At 44.6% G+C, this 14,477-nt stretch overlaps 1 protein-coding gene across 1 annotated transcript in view; it reads left to right on the top strand.

The window, feature by feature from the left end:
- LOC144268742 (nardilysin-like) overlaps nucleotides 1-14,477 on the top strand; it is a 94,295-nt gene that overhangs the window by 64,456 nt on the left and 15,362 nt on the right. The window contains exon 21 of the mRNA XM_077823922.1: nucleotides 3,634-3,761. Coding sequence (XP_077680048.1) covers nucleotides 3,634-3,761 — 128 coding nt within the window. The remainder of the gene's footprint in view (nucleotides 1-3,633; nucleotides 3,762-14,477) is intronic.

Genomic DNA, 14,477 nt, shown 5'->3' with positions numbered 1-14,477 from the left:
CTCAAAGGCCTGAAATATTGGTGTCTTAATTTCAATTAATCTATTAATAGTTTTTCAACTATTTACTGATAATAGTTTTGCATACTATTAGTCCAGTTAACTCATGGACTTCCTGAAGAGTCGCTCAGAAACCAGCAGGATCAGTGATTTGCAGGTTAACAGGGAGACATTGTGACAAAGATTGATAATGAGTGGGTAGGAAGGGAGAAAGAACCAGGCTCTTTGATGCATTGGGGCATGAAAATCCAATTAAAAGATTCTAAAAGTAACAAAATCTGACATACTTTATTTTATCTTAACCAAAGTTTTAAAAAAGATTATTCTTTAATTGCATGGAGTGATTAGGATATCTTTGTCATGTAATAGCAAACTAACAATGAATCAGGAAGTTGCCATCTTTGCTCTCTGAGATATATGAACCTTGAGACAGGAGAAGGGCAGCTGAGCATGTGGACACAACAAAGAGGCAGGAGTATTTTAAACATTTTGTAAGGAAAGTTGCTGTTTTGAAAGGTGCCTCACTTTGGTTTAATATTTATATATAATACCAAATAACAGAAAATATGATGTAGACCTTGAACCTCTACCTTCTTTATTGTATGCATTTGTTTGCATGCACACACTCAGCTTTCCTTAAAAAGATTTGAATGTTTGTTTATCTAGTAGATAAATGTGATTATATCCCATTACATAATGCCTTAGAACACTTATTGAAATGATACATACTTTTTTTTTTCAAATAGCTAAGTATGCAGATGTGAAGAACTTTAACTTCTAATTTTCTTCACTTTAAAGCACTGGGTATGTGGAGTTATAAAGAACCTTAATTATAATTTAAGTTTTCATAGTTTTTTGTAAATACTGACCGTGTCTTTCTGTGATGTGTGTGTAAATGTAATCATATTAATATCTTTTGGGGTGAGGTTTTTTTTTAAAGGTATGTGTTCGGTGATAAGGTCTGAAGGCCATGGAGATTTGGGGGAGAAAATTAGAAGGGATGACTCCACTAGGGGGACTGCAGTAGGAGCACAGCTGGTGCACTCCTCAAACAGCTGTGACTTCTGAATAGCCCTTCCAGACAAAGATGGATAAGATGCAAGTTCCCCCCGATTGTAGGAGTGTCCTAGAGACCAAGGCAAATGGTGAGGAGGATCTGTGGGGAGGCATAGATACCCCATGTCATGTGAAATTGGAGTGGGAAGCAAAGAACACAGCATGGAAGAGAGCAAGAAGGGTGAGCTACCATCAAGAGAGGGAGCAGATCTGGGTCATGGAACGTAGACAAGCCAGGGAGAGGCATGGTGATGCATTGGCTGGTGGGCAACAGGCAATGCCTAGTAGGCTGTATGGGCAACAGGCTTGATGGGCGTATCAGTTACTGACTGCTGCTGCCATTGCCTGGATAAGTATAGCTCCTGTTGTCAACAGGTGTGTTCTCAACTGCTCTTCTGTGGTGCCTGTGACTGCTGATAATTTGTTCAATATGACAGGGTTCCCTATCTACATGAAGAATCTTTGATATGGGATTAACTCCACCCATCGGTGGTGTAGAAGATCAGTTGCAAACGCAGCCACTGATAACAGGATCCTTACATATTGAGCAAATTATTTTCTTGGTAATGTTAACAGTAGTTCCAGCTCCCATGACTTTTTTTTTTGGTGCATAATGGGATTTCAGAAGTGCTAGAGTTTGTCTCGTGATATCCTCCAGCCCCTTCATGAAGTTCAGCCTGCCAAAAGCTAACAGAATCTCTCCCCTCCCCTTGCCTTTCTCACAGGGATGGCGGAGAGAGCAAAGAGTCCAGCAGCTCAGTGCAGCTCTGCTCCCTCCTTCCTGGTCCGCTCTGCCTGCCATTCTCACCGGAGGGGAGGAGAAGAAGGGAGCAAAGAGCCCAGCAGCTCAGGGCAGCTCTGGCTCCTTCCCTTGCTCCCCTGTCCCCTTCTGTGAGAAAAATTGACAGGATGGTACCTTGGCTCCTCCTTCCCATTCTCCCTCCACTGCACCCTGCCTGGGAAGGGCAGAAGGGGGTAAAGAACCCTGGAGCTTGCCCCCCTTAGTCTGCAAAGGGGAAGAGGGAACCCTGCCGCAGCTCCCCTCCCCCCAGGTCTGGGAGAGGAGGGTGAAACCCCTAGAAGGAGCAGAGGTGGTGGTGGGGCAATGGGTTGTGGGGGCTGAAGTGAGGAGGCTGGGGACTGATGTGGGTGCTGAACTTGGTGGGGACAGAACTAATGGGGGGATGTGGGAAAAGGATTAATTGCTGGGCATGGGATGGGTGGACATGGGGTGAGAGCTTCTGCAGCAGGGGCCAAAATCACCTTACCCTATACATTTGTAAGAGTGGGCAACACTAATTGTCTCGCTTACATACACACACTCACTGTAGCTGAGGTCTGGCCTGTCATGAGTAATTAGTATGTGAAGGGAGGCCTCATGTCTGGAAGGATAGAGTTAGGAAGGTAGGATCATTAGGCTGAAAACAGAATGTTTATGCTAAATAAGATCAGTAACTAGGTTAGTAAGCTAAGAAAACAGAATATCTGAGCCAGCTAAGGTAAGAGGAGAACACCCAAGAAAGCACTTACTAACAGTGGAAGAGATAAGTTAGGAATGTAGAGAGAAGGTAAAGAGTAGTTGGAGTGTGGAGAATGCATTACAGAGCATGCTGCACATGGATTCGTTCCTGAAAAGTAACCAAGTCAATCCCAAAATGTGTGGTGCAATGTAATGTGTAAATGTATATAAAGGAAGAGGTTTTCTGTGTAACATTGGATGTGTGGTACGCCCTATACCCACCATGTACACTTGGGTCTGATCAACTCAATATAGCTTTTCTGAACACCAAATAAAGGAGCCTGACTGACGAAATCTAGAGTCAAACTAAGTTTTCTGGATCCCAGAGAACTGGATGAAGTGCTCTCCCAGAACTGAATAAGGTGTTCTGGATAAACTGAGTGGAGAAGGTCTTAAAGGGAAAATGCATTCATGCAAACACGCGCATGTGCACACACGGCAGGGGGAGTTCAAAACTCAAAGGACAGACCTAAAAAACCATGTAAACTTCTTTTAAAAACTCATGATTTTCTGAACCAATCTCATGATTTTTGTGTGTCTTTCTCATGATTTTTAATCTCTTGAAATTGGCAAAACTGCATTAATTCACCTAAATTACAAACACGGCAGTCAAAATATTTGTGCAGTGTGGGTGAGTTTGACACTAGGAGAATCTTAACTTTCATTTCCTGAGTTTTATGCATTTAATTTATAACACTGCAATAAAACAAACTGTGAATGCATTTTACATTATTAAAAATTAGCTATATAAAAATAGTTAGTTTTCTTTTAACCTTAATGAGATCCATACAGATTTAACAAAATTCTTCATTGATCTGAATGTTCTGAGCATGAGATATCCTGGCAGTTGTTAGCTTATTCTTAACCAATTAATGTATTTATTCAAGACCTTATTAGAATGTTTACTAGATCTGTACGGTGCAGTTCACGTTGATCCATGGATTATTAGATGAGCCTCCTTTTTCATATAAGATATAATTCAAAATAATCTTCTCTGGCAAAAAAATATTCTTTTATTTGGTAAAAATGGTTCAGAAAACCATATTTTATTTTCTTTCCAGCTGCTCTTTCAGCTCATCATTGACCACTTGTCTGACTTCAGTTTTACTGCAGCGGTTTTTGAGATGATAACAGAGCAGCTAAAAAAGACTTACTTTAATATTCTGATCAAGCCAGAGATGCTGGCCAAGTGAGTGTCTGTGAGAAGGCTAATTAGATAGACTATAGTGGAATTAAATTTAACATTCATGTATGGGGGGAAAATGCCAAAGAAGCCCACCGCTGTATCATTTAACTTCAGAAAGGGGAACTACATAGAAATGAGGAAGCTAGTTAAATGGAAGTTGAAAGGCACAGTCATAAAAGTGAAATGCCTGCAAACTGCACAGAAACTTTAAAAAAACACCATAATAGATGCTCAAATTAAATGTATACCCCAAATTAAAAAACATAGAGGACCAAAAAAGTGCTACCATGGCTAAACAACAAAGTGAAAGAAGCGGTTAGAGGCCAAAAGGCATCCATTAAAAATTGGAAGTTAAATCCTACTGAAGAAAATAGAAAGGAGCATAAATTCTCACAAATCAAGTGTAAACGCAGTTAGGCAGGCCAGAAAAGAATTTGAAGAGCAACTACCTAAAGCCTCAAAGATTAAAAGTAATTTTTTTTTTAAGTACTCCAGTAGCAGGAAGCCTGCCAAGCAATCAGTGGGGCCACTGGATGATCAAGGTGCTAAAGGAAGATAAGGCCGTTGTGGAGAAGCTAAATGAATTCTTTGCATCATTCTTCACTACAGACGCTGTGAGGGAAATTCCCACACCTAGGGCATTCTTTTTCAGTGACAAATCTGAGGAACTGTCCCAAATTGAGATGTTAGTAGAGGTGGTTTTGAAACAAATTGATAAAGTAAACAGTAAAAAGACACCAGGACCAGATGGTATTCACCCAAGAGTTCTGAAGGAACTCAGATATGAAATTTCAGAACCGCTAAGTGTGGTATGTAAATCCGCTTCTGTACAAGATGACTGAAAGATTGCTAATATGACACCAATTTTTAAAAAAAGGTTCCAGAGGTGATCCTGGCAATTACAGTACAGGCCGGTAAAGCTAACTTCAGTACCAGGCAAATTGATTAAAACTATAGTAAAGAACAGAATTATCAGACACCTAGATGAACTGGATTGGTTGGGGAAGAGTCAACACAGCTTTTGAACAGGGAAATCATGCCTCAGTTTATTAGAATTCTTGGACAGGGTCAACAAACATCTGGACAAGGGTGATCCAGTGGATAGAGTGCACTTGGCCTGTCAGAAAGCCTTTGACAAGATCCCTCACCAGAGGTTCTTAAGCAAAGTAAGCAGTCCTGGGATAAGAGGGAATGTCCTCTCATGGATCAGTAATTGGTTAAAAGATAGGAAACAAAAGGTAGGAATAAATGGTCAGTTTTCAGAATGGAGAGAGAGAGAGGTAAATAGCGGTATCTTCCAGGGATCTGTACTGGGACCAGTGCTGTTCAACATATTCATAAATGATCTGGAAAAGGGGGTAAACAGTGAGATGGCAAAATTTGCAGACAGTACAAAATTATTCAAGATAGCTAAGTCCAAAGCAGATTGCAAAGAGTTACAAAGGAATCTCACAAAACTGGGTGACTGGGCAACAGGCTTGAAGATGAAATTCGGTGTTGATAAATGAAAAGTAATGCACATTGGAAAACATAGTCCCAACTATTCATACAAAATGATGGGATCTAAATTAGCTGATTTCAAGAATGAGATCTTGGAGATGATATAGATATTTATCTGAAAACAATCCTCAGTGTGTAGCAGCAGTCAAAAAAGCTAACAGAATTTTAGGAATTACTAGGAAGGGGACAGATAATGAGACAGAAAATATCATAATGCAATTATATAAACCCATGGAATGCCCACACTTTGAATATTGAATGCAGTTCTGGTCGTCTCATCTCAAAAAAAATATATCAAAATTGGAAAAGGTACAGAGAAGGGCAACAAAAAAGATTAAGTATATGGAACAGCTTCCATCTGAGGAGAGATGAAAAAAGCCTGGGCATTTTCAGCTTGGAAAAGATACGAGTGAGGGGGGAATATGATAGAGGTCTACAAAATCATGAATGGTGCGGAGAAAGTGAGCGATGTGGTGTTTACTTCTTCACATATCACAAGAACCAGGGGTCACCCAATGAAATTAGTGGGCAGCATGTTTAAAACAAACAAAAGGAATTCTTCACACAACGCACAGTCAACCTGTGGAGCTCATTGCCTGGGAAAGTTTGAAGGCCAAAATTATAACGGTGTTCAAAATAGAATGCAAGTTCCTGGAGGATAGGTCCATCAATGGCTATTAGCCAAGATGATCAGGGCTCCAATCCAATGCTTTGGGTGTCCCTAGCCTCTTGACTGCCAAAAGCTGAGAGAGGACGACTGGTGATGGATCACTCAATGATTGTCTGTTCTGTTTATTCCCTTTCAAACACCTGGTATTGGCCACTGTCAAAAGACAGGATACTGGGCTAGATGGACTACTGGTCTGACCCAGTATGGCCGTTCTGTCAAAGTTTGACTCAGACTCACAGTTTATCAGACCACTCTGTTTTATTAGCAAAGCTGCTCTGCTAATAATACATTTAGAAGTGAGCCCCCCGAGTGGGGCTTGTGTCTTTTAATTTATACAGTTTTTTGGAGAACAAGTTACAGAGAAGTTACAGACAAAAGAAGAAAAAGATTTTAGTCACCACCCTTCAAGATCCCTGAGACTAGTCACATATCTTCAATTACCTGCCACCCTTAACAATCTCCTTTAACAGCTTCCGGTTAACTTAACTAATTGCCCTTCACACCTTCCATTCTGATGCCTGCTTCTTAGGTGTGCTGGCTCTATCTTAATTGCTTCTCCATTCAAAAGCTAACTGTCGGTAGGTGTGCTCCCTCAGATACTTTGTAACATGTTTTGGCATGCCCTCTCATATACAATGTATCCAGCATGTCCCCTTACACAATGTTATACTTCCACAATCCACCCTTTTGGTCAAGGCTACGCTCATGACCAATGACTTACTGGATTCCATACATCAGTTGTTCTTTTTCATTACTTTCACTGGTGACATTTAACAACATTAGATTAGCACTCTGGTTAGGGGTAACCTGATGGATGGTGTGTCTTGTGCAGTTTTGGATACAACAAGAAATCAATTGAAAACGCACAAAGATTATTAGAATTCCAAATAGGATAGTCAGGATTCCTTGAAACAACCAGTTTCCCAGACTAGAGAAATTGAATAAGTTACTTATCCATTTCCACAAGGAACTTGGTTCTTCGTGGGGAAGGTATGCAATTTGCTTCAGATGGCTAGCACGATTTATTACCTCATTAGTATTATCAGATATGTATACACAGCATTCTGTTCCAATTAGAGCACAGGTCCCTCCTTTGGCTGCCAGTATTATATCTAATGCCCGACGGTTTTGGAGGGCCACTTGTCGGACCGCTCCTGCTTCTTTGGCTAGAGCTTTTAAGCTCTCTCCTGTTTCATTGGCCATGATCTCAACCACCGCTTGTAACCTTAAAAGCCTTTTTGCATGGTGGATTACCCCCCCTACTGCAACTAAAGAAATGCCAACAGCTTCTTCCCAAGTTAGGGGGCTTATGTTATCCACATACCATTTAGCATCTGGCAAGTCGTTCCTTTTTCGCCTGAAATTACGGAGGCGATTTCGTGGGAGGGATTGAAGCACCCGGAATTGTGGGAAAAGCTGAGCAGGATAACAGATACCTGACCAATTTGCTGGTAACACAGTGTAAGCATTTTCCCCACAAACCCAATGATGTCCCATTAAAGCTGGGAAGGGTTGACTGCAACCCTTTGACATGTAAGAATTTACGAAGGAGGAATAGTATCCCCCAAAGGGCACAGGATGATTTTCACTGGGAGAAGAGGTAGCATTCACATGACATTTGTAGATGGTGCTGTTTTTCTCAGGGAGGCTGTAGGGGGAGCAAGAGATTGAATCTTTGGTTTGATCCCAGGTTGAGAGGAAGTTTATCTTTCCATACCCGGTTCGCCATTCTCCAACCTTGTTTGAATAGTCCCATACACCATGGGACATGATGTATTGGAGACAGCTGCTCCTCCCTAGATTCAGCCCTGTCCCATTACACACCCAGCACCAGTGGCCCTTTCCTTTCACCACACTTATAAGTTTAGGAACATAGTTTTTCCCAGCCCCCAAGTGTCATTTTCCTTCCATGTCCTTTTAAGTGGATGGGGTTCTCCAGCAAGCTCTGAGGAATTCAAAGGGATTACCATGGTGGGGATACTAGCTTGTGAGTGAGCTGGGATGTGGCTGCAGACCCAGCAATTAGAAATATTCAGGATCTGGGCTTTCTGCACCTGTTGTTGGATGAAAGAATTGTCACTGTCACTCTGGATTCCCCAGACCCTCAGGACACAGTAGCTGAGGATTAAGCTTCTCAAAGGATACATGTTGGAAGCAGGACCCTTTCTGGTTCCGACAACCCCTTTCGAGGGAACCGCAGTCACGGTTTTACGTCCACCAGGCAGCAGGCACTAGGCTCACTACTGCTTCTTGTTTGTTGGGTCCTGCTGTCTGCTTACCCTCTGCTTCTGGCAACCCTTATGAGAGCGCAGATTGTAAGGTATTGCAGGCTGTTCCTCTTTGTCTTCTGGGGTTAAAGCTGGTTCTGCGTGGTATTGCAGAGGTGCTTGGTCCCCTTGAGGTGGCGCTGGCTTACACTGTGAGGCGTGGATCCATGCAGCGATGCCGGATAATTTCACTGCTGTCTGGGTGGTGAGCAGTACCTGGTATGGACCCTTCCACCGGGGTTCCAAGGCGTGCTTCCGAAGGTGGTGCCGCAGGTAGACCCAATCACCAGGCTCAAGAGTGTGACAGGCAGCAGAGGTGGGTTCCGTCAGCCAAGCTGCTCGCACCTGCGAATGGAAGGAGCTCACAGCTTGCATTAACCCTTTGCAGTACTGGAGGAGCGTGCTGTGAGTTAGGTTTAGGTCTGGGGCTGGGGTAATAGTAGCCATTGTTCGCATAGGGCGTCCCATGATGATTTCAAATGGACTCAATTTGTGTCTCTGGGATGGGGATGACCGAATTTCCATAAGGGCCAGTGGTAAAGCAGCTGACCAGTTTAACCCTGTGGAACTATAGATTTTTGCCAGCTTATTTTTAAGCACACCATTTCGCCTTTCAACTGCCCCTGCACTCTGTGGATGGTAAGGGCAGTGCAACAGGTGGGTGACATGTAATACCTGGTTTAGATGTTGAACAATTTTTCCAGTAAAACGTGTTCCCCGGTCACTAGACAAAGTGGCAGGAATTCCCTTGGTAGGGATAATGTGGTTTAACAGACATTTTGCAACGGACAATGAATCAGCTTTGCGACAGGGAAAGGCTTCAATCCAACCCGAAAACAGACATATTATAACTAAAACGAATTCATATTTCTGACACTTTGGCATTTGTACAAAATCAAGTTGCCAGTGTAGGAAAGGTGCTTGAGGCAAACCCCGGAACCCTTGTGTTACTTTTACAGATTTGCCTACATTGTGGCTTTGACAAGTAACACAAGCGGCACAGTGGCGGGTTGCAAAGGAGCTGAAATGGGGAGCCCACCACCCCGCCTTACTCATAGCAGAGACCATCCCCTCCTTGCCGACATGCGAAACACCATGTAGCAGGGCGGCTAGAGATGGGTAGAGTGAGAGGGGGGCTACAAAGGTACCCGTGGGTGATCGCCAAAGGGAATCAGAATGCAAAGAGCAACCCAAAGCACTCCAGGAGTCTTTCTCTGTTTCTGGGGCAGAATCCTTGAGCTGAGCGAGATGAGACAGGGATGGTGGCGTTACAGAGACAGAGAGGGGACCAAGAAACGCTTCTGGTGAAGGTTTTATAGTGGCGGCATGTTTTGCAGCAGCATCAGCAAGTGCATTACCTTTTGCCACCTCGCTGTCTGCTGCTGAGTGGCCAGTACACTTAACAATTGCCAAGGCAGACGGTAGTAAAACTGCATACAGGAGGGCAGCAATGTAGGGGCCATTCTTGATAGGGGTACCAGTAGAGGTAAGAAAACCTCGAGCCTGACAGAGGGTGCCAAAGTCATGCACAACCCCAAAGGCATACCGAGAATCAGTAAAAATAGTGGCAGAGAGCCCCTTGGCTAGAAAGCAGGCACGGGTTAGAGCAATCAGTTCAGCCACCTGGGCAGAGGTCACAGAGGGTAAGGGCGCAGCTTCTATGGTCTCAGAGAGAGAGACCACAGCGTACCCTGCAAGAAGGTGGCCTTGGTCATTTCTGTAACAGGACTCATCAGTGAATAATACCAGGTCAGAGTTAGGGAGAGGTACATCTGAAAGGTCGGGGCGCGGGACAGTGATAGCGGAGACAGTTGCAAGGCAGTCATGGGGTTCACCATCACTAGGTAAAGGAAGGAGGGTAGCAGGGTTTAACTGGGAGCAGCGCTTAATAGTGATATGTGAGGCTGAAAGCAGCAAAAGTTCATACCTAGTGAGGCGAGCAGAGGAGAGGTGAGCAGTGTTGCGTTGCAGAAGGAGAGTTTCCACAGAATGGGGAACCATGAGAGTGAGAGGAGAGCGGAGGACAAGGGACTCAGATATCTCGACCAGGCGTGCTGCAGCAGCTACAGCGCGTAGGCAAGGGGGTAAACCCTGGGCTACAGGGTCCAAGGTTGCAGAAAAATAAGCCACCGGGCGATTTCTGTCACCGTGCTCCTGAGTAAGAACACCGAGGGCACAAGCAGATTGTTCGTGACAGAAAAGGGTAAAAGGCTTGTCATAGTTAGGTAACCTTAAGGCAGGGGCAGAGGCTAAATTCTGCTTAAGGGAGATGAAAGCAGCATTTGCTTCAAGTGGCCATGGCATGGGGTTAGGTACAGAGGATCGAGTGAGTTCTTGGACTGGTTTAGCCAGACAAGCATATTGGGGAATCCATTGCCTACAGAACCCTGTCATGCCTAAGAATTTTCTGACCTGGCGTGGAGAGCAAGGCTGGGGAAAGCTAAGGATGGCTTGTACCCGGGCTGGATAGAGTATACGGGAGCCCTGGGAGAGAAGGAAGCCTAAGTATGTGACAGAGGTTTGGCAGAGCTGCAATTTTGTGCGAGAAGCCTTATGACCCTTGTTTGCTAAAGCTGTGAGAAGTGTTAGTGAATCAGTTTCTGAGGCAGACAGAGAGGGGGAGCACAGGAGTAAGTCATCCATGTATTGGATCAGTGTGGATCCTGATGGGAAAACCAGATCAGCGAGATCCCTGGCTAGGGCTTGAGAAAAATAGGATGGACTCTCTGTATACCCCTGGGGAAGGGTAGTCCATGTATATTGCTGACCCTTGTAGGAGAAGGCAAAGAGATACTGGGATTCAGAGTGAACTGGGACAGAGAAGAAAGCGGAGCACAAATCTACAACAGTAAAGTGGGTTGCATTTGGAGGAATAGACGCTAGTATTGTAGCAGGGTTAGGAACCACTGGAAAAGAAGGTATGACAATACGGTTAATAGCTTGAAGGTCTTGAACAAATCGCTATGATTTGCCCTCAGTCTTTTGAACTGGGAGGATAGGGGTGTTACAGGGGCTGGAACAAGGGACAATAATTCCTTGTTCTTTTAATGCAGATATAACTGGAGCAATCCCAGCCTGTGCCTCAGGATTCAAAGGATACTGAGACAGGCGAGGCAGAGGTTTGGAATTGTCTACAGTAATCCGAACTGGGTCAGTATTTAATCAGCGCACTTCAGATGGGTGAGATGGCCATAGGGAGGAAGGAACCTGAGAGATTAGGTGCTCTAGGGACGGAGTTAAGGGACCGGAGTGGAGAGGGAAGTTTCAGACAGCAGGGAGGCTACAGAATCACATAAGGAAGACTGAGGGATTTGCAGATAGACACCATCTAGGGAGCAGGAAATAGAACAGCCAAGTTTGCATAGCAAGTCCTGTCCCAGAAGGTTTGCAGGGGTGGAATCAGAGAGGAGGAATGCATGCTCCTCAGAGAGGGGACCGACCTGAACAGACAAAGGTTTTGAGAGGGGAAAAGAGGTAGGGATCCCTGTAATGCCAACAGCAGACACAGATTTTCCAGATCGGGGAACCTCAGGCAAGTCAGTGGTGCGGATTGTAGAAAGAGAAGCTCCAGTATCAACAAGGAAAGGGAGAGAGAGATCATTTACAGTCAGGACACATTCTCCAGTAGGGGACAGAGGTAATAAGGGAGCTAAAACTTTGTGAGGTTCCCCAGCATCCCGTCATTGTTGGGGTGAAAAATAGGGTTGGGGATCAGCTGGAGGAACCAGCGAGGGGTTCACTTGATTTCCCATACATTTATTAGGTCGTCTTGGACACTCTTTTTTCCAGTGTCCAGGCTGTTTACAGTAGTTACAAACCCCAGTTAATCCAGCCCCCCGCCCCCTTCCGCAACCCCGTCCCTGTCCCCGGTGTGGTCTGCTTAGTCCTGAATAATGCTGTATCTGCAGAGCCATTGACTTTTGGGAGGACTGTTCCTCCTTTCCTTTTAAAGTGCGGTGGCAATGCTCTGCTACTGCCAGCAATTTATCCGTGGTTTCAGTCTCCCATCACACACTTATTTGTTTTAACACGCTGCCTGTGGCAGGGAGAAGACCAACAACAAATGCATGTGCCAAGACCCCTGCCCATTTACATCGGGCTCTTGTATTCCTGAATGTTGTAGGAAAATGTCAGTTAGCCGGGACCAATAGTCGCCTGGGCTTTCTCCTTGCCCTTGCTTACAGCAACGTATTGCTGCCCAGTTTGTTTTAGGAGACCACGCTTTGGGAATGGCTTGATGCAGGCGCTTCCAAAGAGCCATACACCGGTCTCTGTATGCCAAATCTGGGCCAGTACTTTTTATGGTTGAGTGGCGTGCCTCAGCTGGCCAGTCTGCGGCAGCCAACCATTTTTCATAATAACTGGCAGGAGCTAACAATTTACACAGTTGGAGGAGATCTGTCTCAGAGGGTTCATAGGTTTCACAGATTAACAGAAACTCCTCAGCAAATTTGACAGAATTTTCCTGTCGTTTGGGAAAACTTTTAACTATAGATAAAAGTTCCGTACGAGTCCAGGGCTTATAATCCCATATGGACTCACTTTCTCCCATCTTAAGGACTCGTAAGGGTGCCACAACAGTTTGATCAGAGTCTCTCATTAACCTCCCATCAGGTTCTCTTTTCCAAGAAGAGATGTCAAGAGAATCTTTGCAGTCTGCTTTGGATTTCTTCTTCATAATATTTTGCAGAGCTGTGAGGCCAATGAGGGTATCTTCTTCACTTTCATTATCTGTAGTCACTGAAGATTTTTCCTTTTTCTGATTTCTTATTTGCGCAGGAGTATGGTGGGGGTTGGGTTTGATCCAGATCATTGCACAGGACTGGGCAAAGGGGAGCGCTCGGACTAGTGGTGGGAGAGACTGCATCCAATTGAACTGTTAGTTTTTTGATAGAATTTTTAAGAGAGGTGAGTTTTGACTCAGTCCATCTACGATTTGCCTCTTCCCACCACTGCATGAAGCAGTCTACTTCTCCTCTCTCCAAGTTGGTTTTTGGGAGGACGAGTTTGCTTTTTAAAGCGTCCACTCGATCCTTGTCCCAAGAACCTAACAGTGGCCACTGTAATTTGGGGTTCTCTAGAGCTAATTTGGACCATTTTTCAAGAAACCTACAAGAGTCCGGACCCCTCCTAAAATACATAAAATAAGCTGGAGTTCCCTTAGGGAACTGTTCTACCTTAGACTTCTGATTACCCATCCAGGAGGACTTCACACAGCACTCACACAAGAAGGAAATTCGGGCTCAGCAGAGCGGTACCCGGTGCAACACACAGAAAGGAGCCCACAGGCTACTGCCTCAACTGCCCTTGCTTTCACACCAGGGGTTATATCCAAGGCGTGGTGCGGCTGCAGCTGCGCAGATTCCACTTATTCAGACCGTGGGGACGGGGACCCCTTGGTCAGCCAGTCTCTGGACAGAGATGGCTCCCAGATTCACACACACACCACGGGGAAGACGGATAGACACAAAGACAAGACAGTCCTCAAACCGGTTAAAGCACAAAAATAATAATTACCTGAGACATCTGATTCCAGAAGCTGGATCCAAAGACCCCTACCCGAACAGAGTGGGAACCAACAAGTTCAATGGCGTAGACTGCGCTGCTGCTGTGTACCTTTCTGTCTTGTGGAGGATCCCTTGGACTAAGCGTCCAGGCGCCGGCTGCCACGATCGTCCTGCAAGGCAGTCAGGGATCACACAGCCTCAGTGAAGCCGCTTGCCATCTCGGTGGGACCTCTAAATTGTCAAAGTTTGACTCAGACTCACAATTTATCAGACCACTCTGTTTTATTAGCAAAGCTGCTCTGCTAATAATACATTTAGAAGTGAGCCCCCCGAGTGGGGCTTGTGTCTTTTAATTTATACAGTTTTTCGGAGAACAAGTTACAGAGAAGTTGCAGACAAAAGAAAAAAAAGATTTTAGTCACCACCCTTCGAGATCCCTGAGACCAGTCATGTATCTTCAATTACCTGCCACCCTTAACAATCTCCTTTAACAGCTTCCAGTTAACTTAACTAATTGCCCTTCACACCTTCCATTCTGATGCCTGCTTCTTAGATGTGCTGGCTCTATCTTAATTGCTTCTCCATTCAAAAGCTAACTGTCCCTACGTGTGCTCCCTCAGATACTTTGTAACATGTTTTGGCATGCCCTCTCATATACAATGTATCCAGCATGTCCCCTTATGCAATGTTATACTTCCACAGTTCTTATGTTCATATCTGTACATACCTAGAAACAAGTCTTTTGGATTACGAATTGGGGAAAAGAATTTTTTTT

This window comes from Eretmochelys imbricata, chromosome 8 (assembly GCF_965152235.1).
Source record: "Eretmochelys imbricata isolate rEreImb1 chromosome 8, rEreImb1.hap1, whole genome shotgun sequence".
Taxonomy (NCBI): domain Eukaryota; kingdom Metazoa; phylum Chordata; order Testudines; family Cheloniidae; genus Eretmochelys; species Eretmochelys imbricata.
The sequence above is the reverse complement of the archived record's forward strand: the minus strand, read 5'-3'. Positions and strand labels throughout refer to the sequence as shown.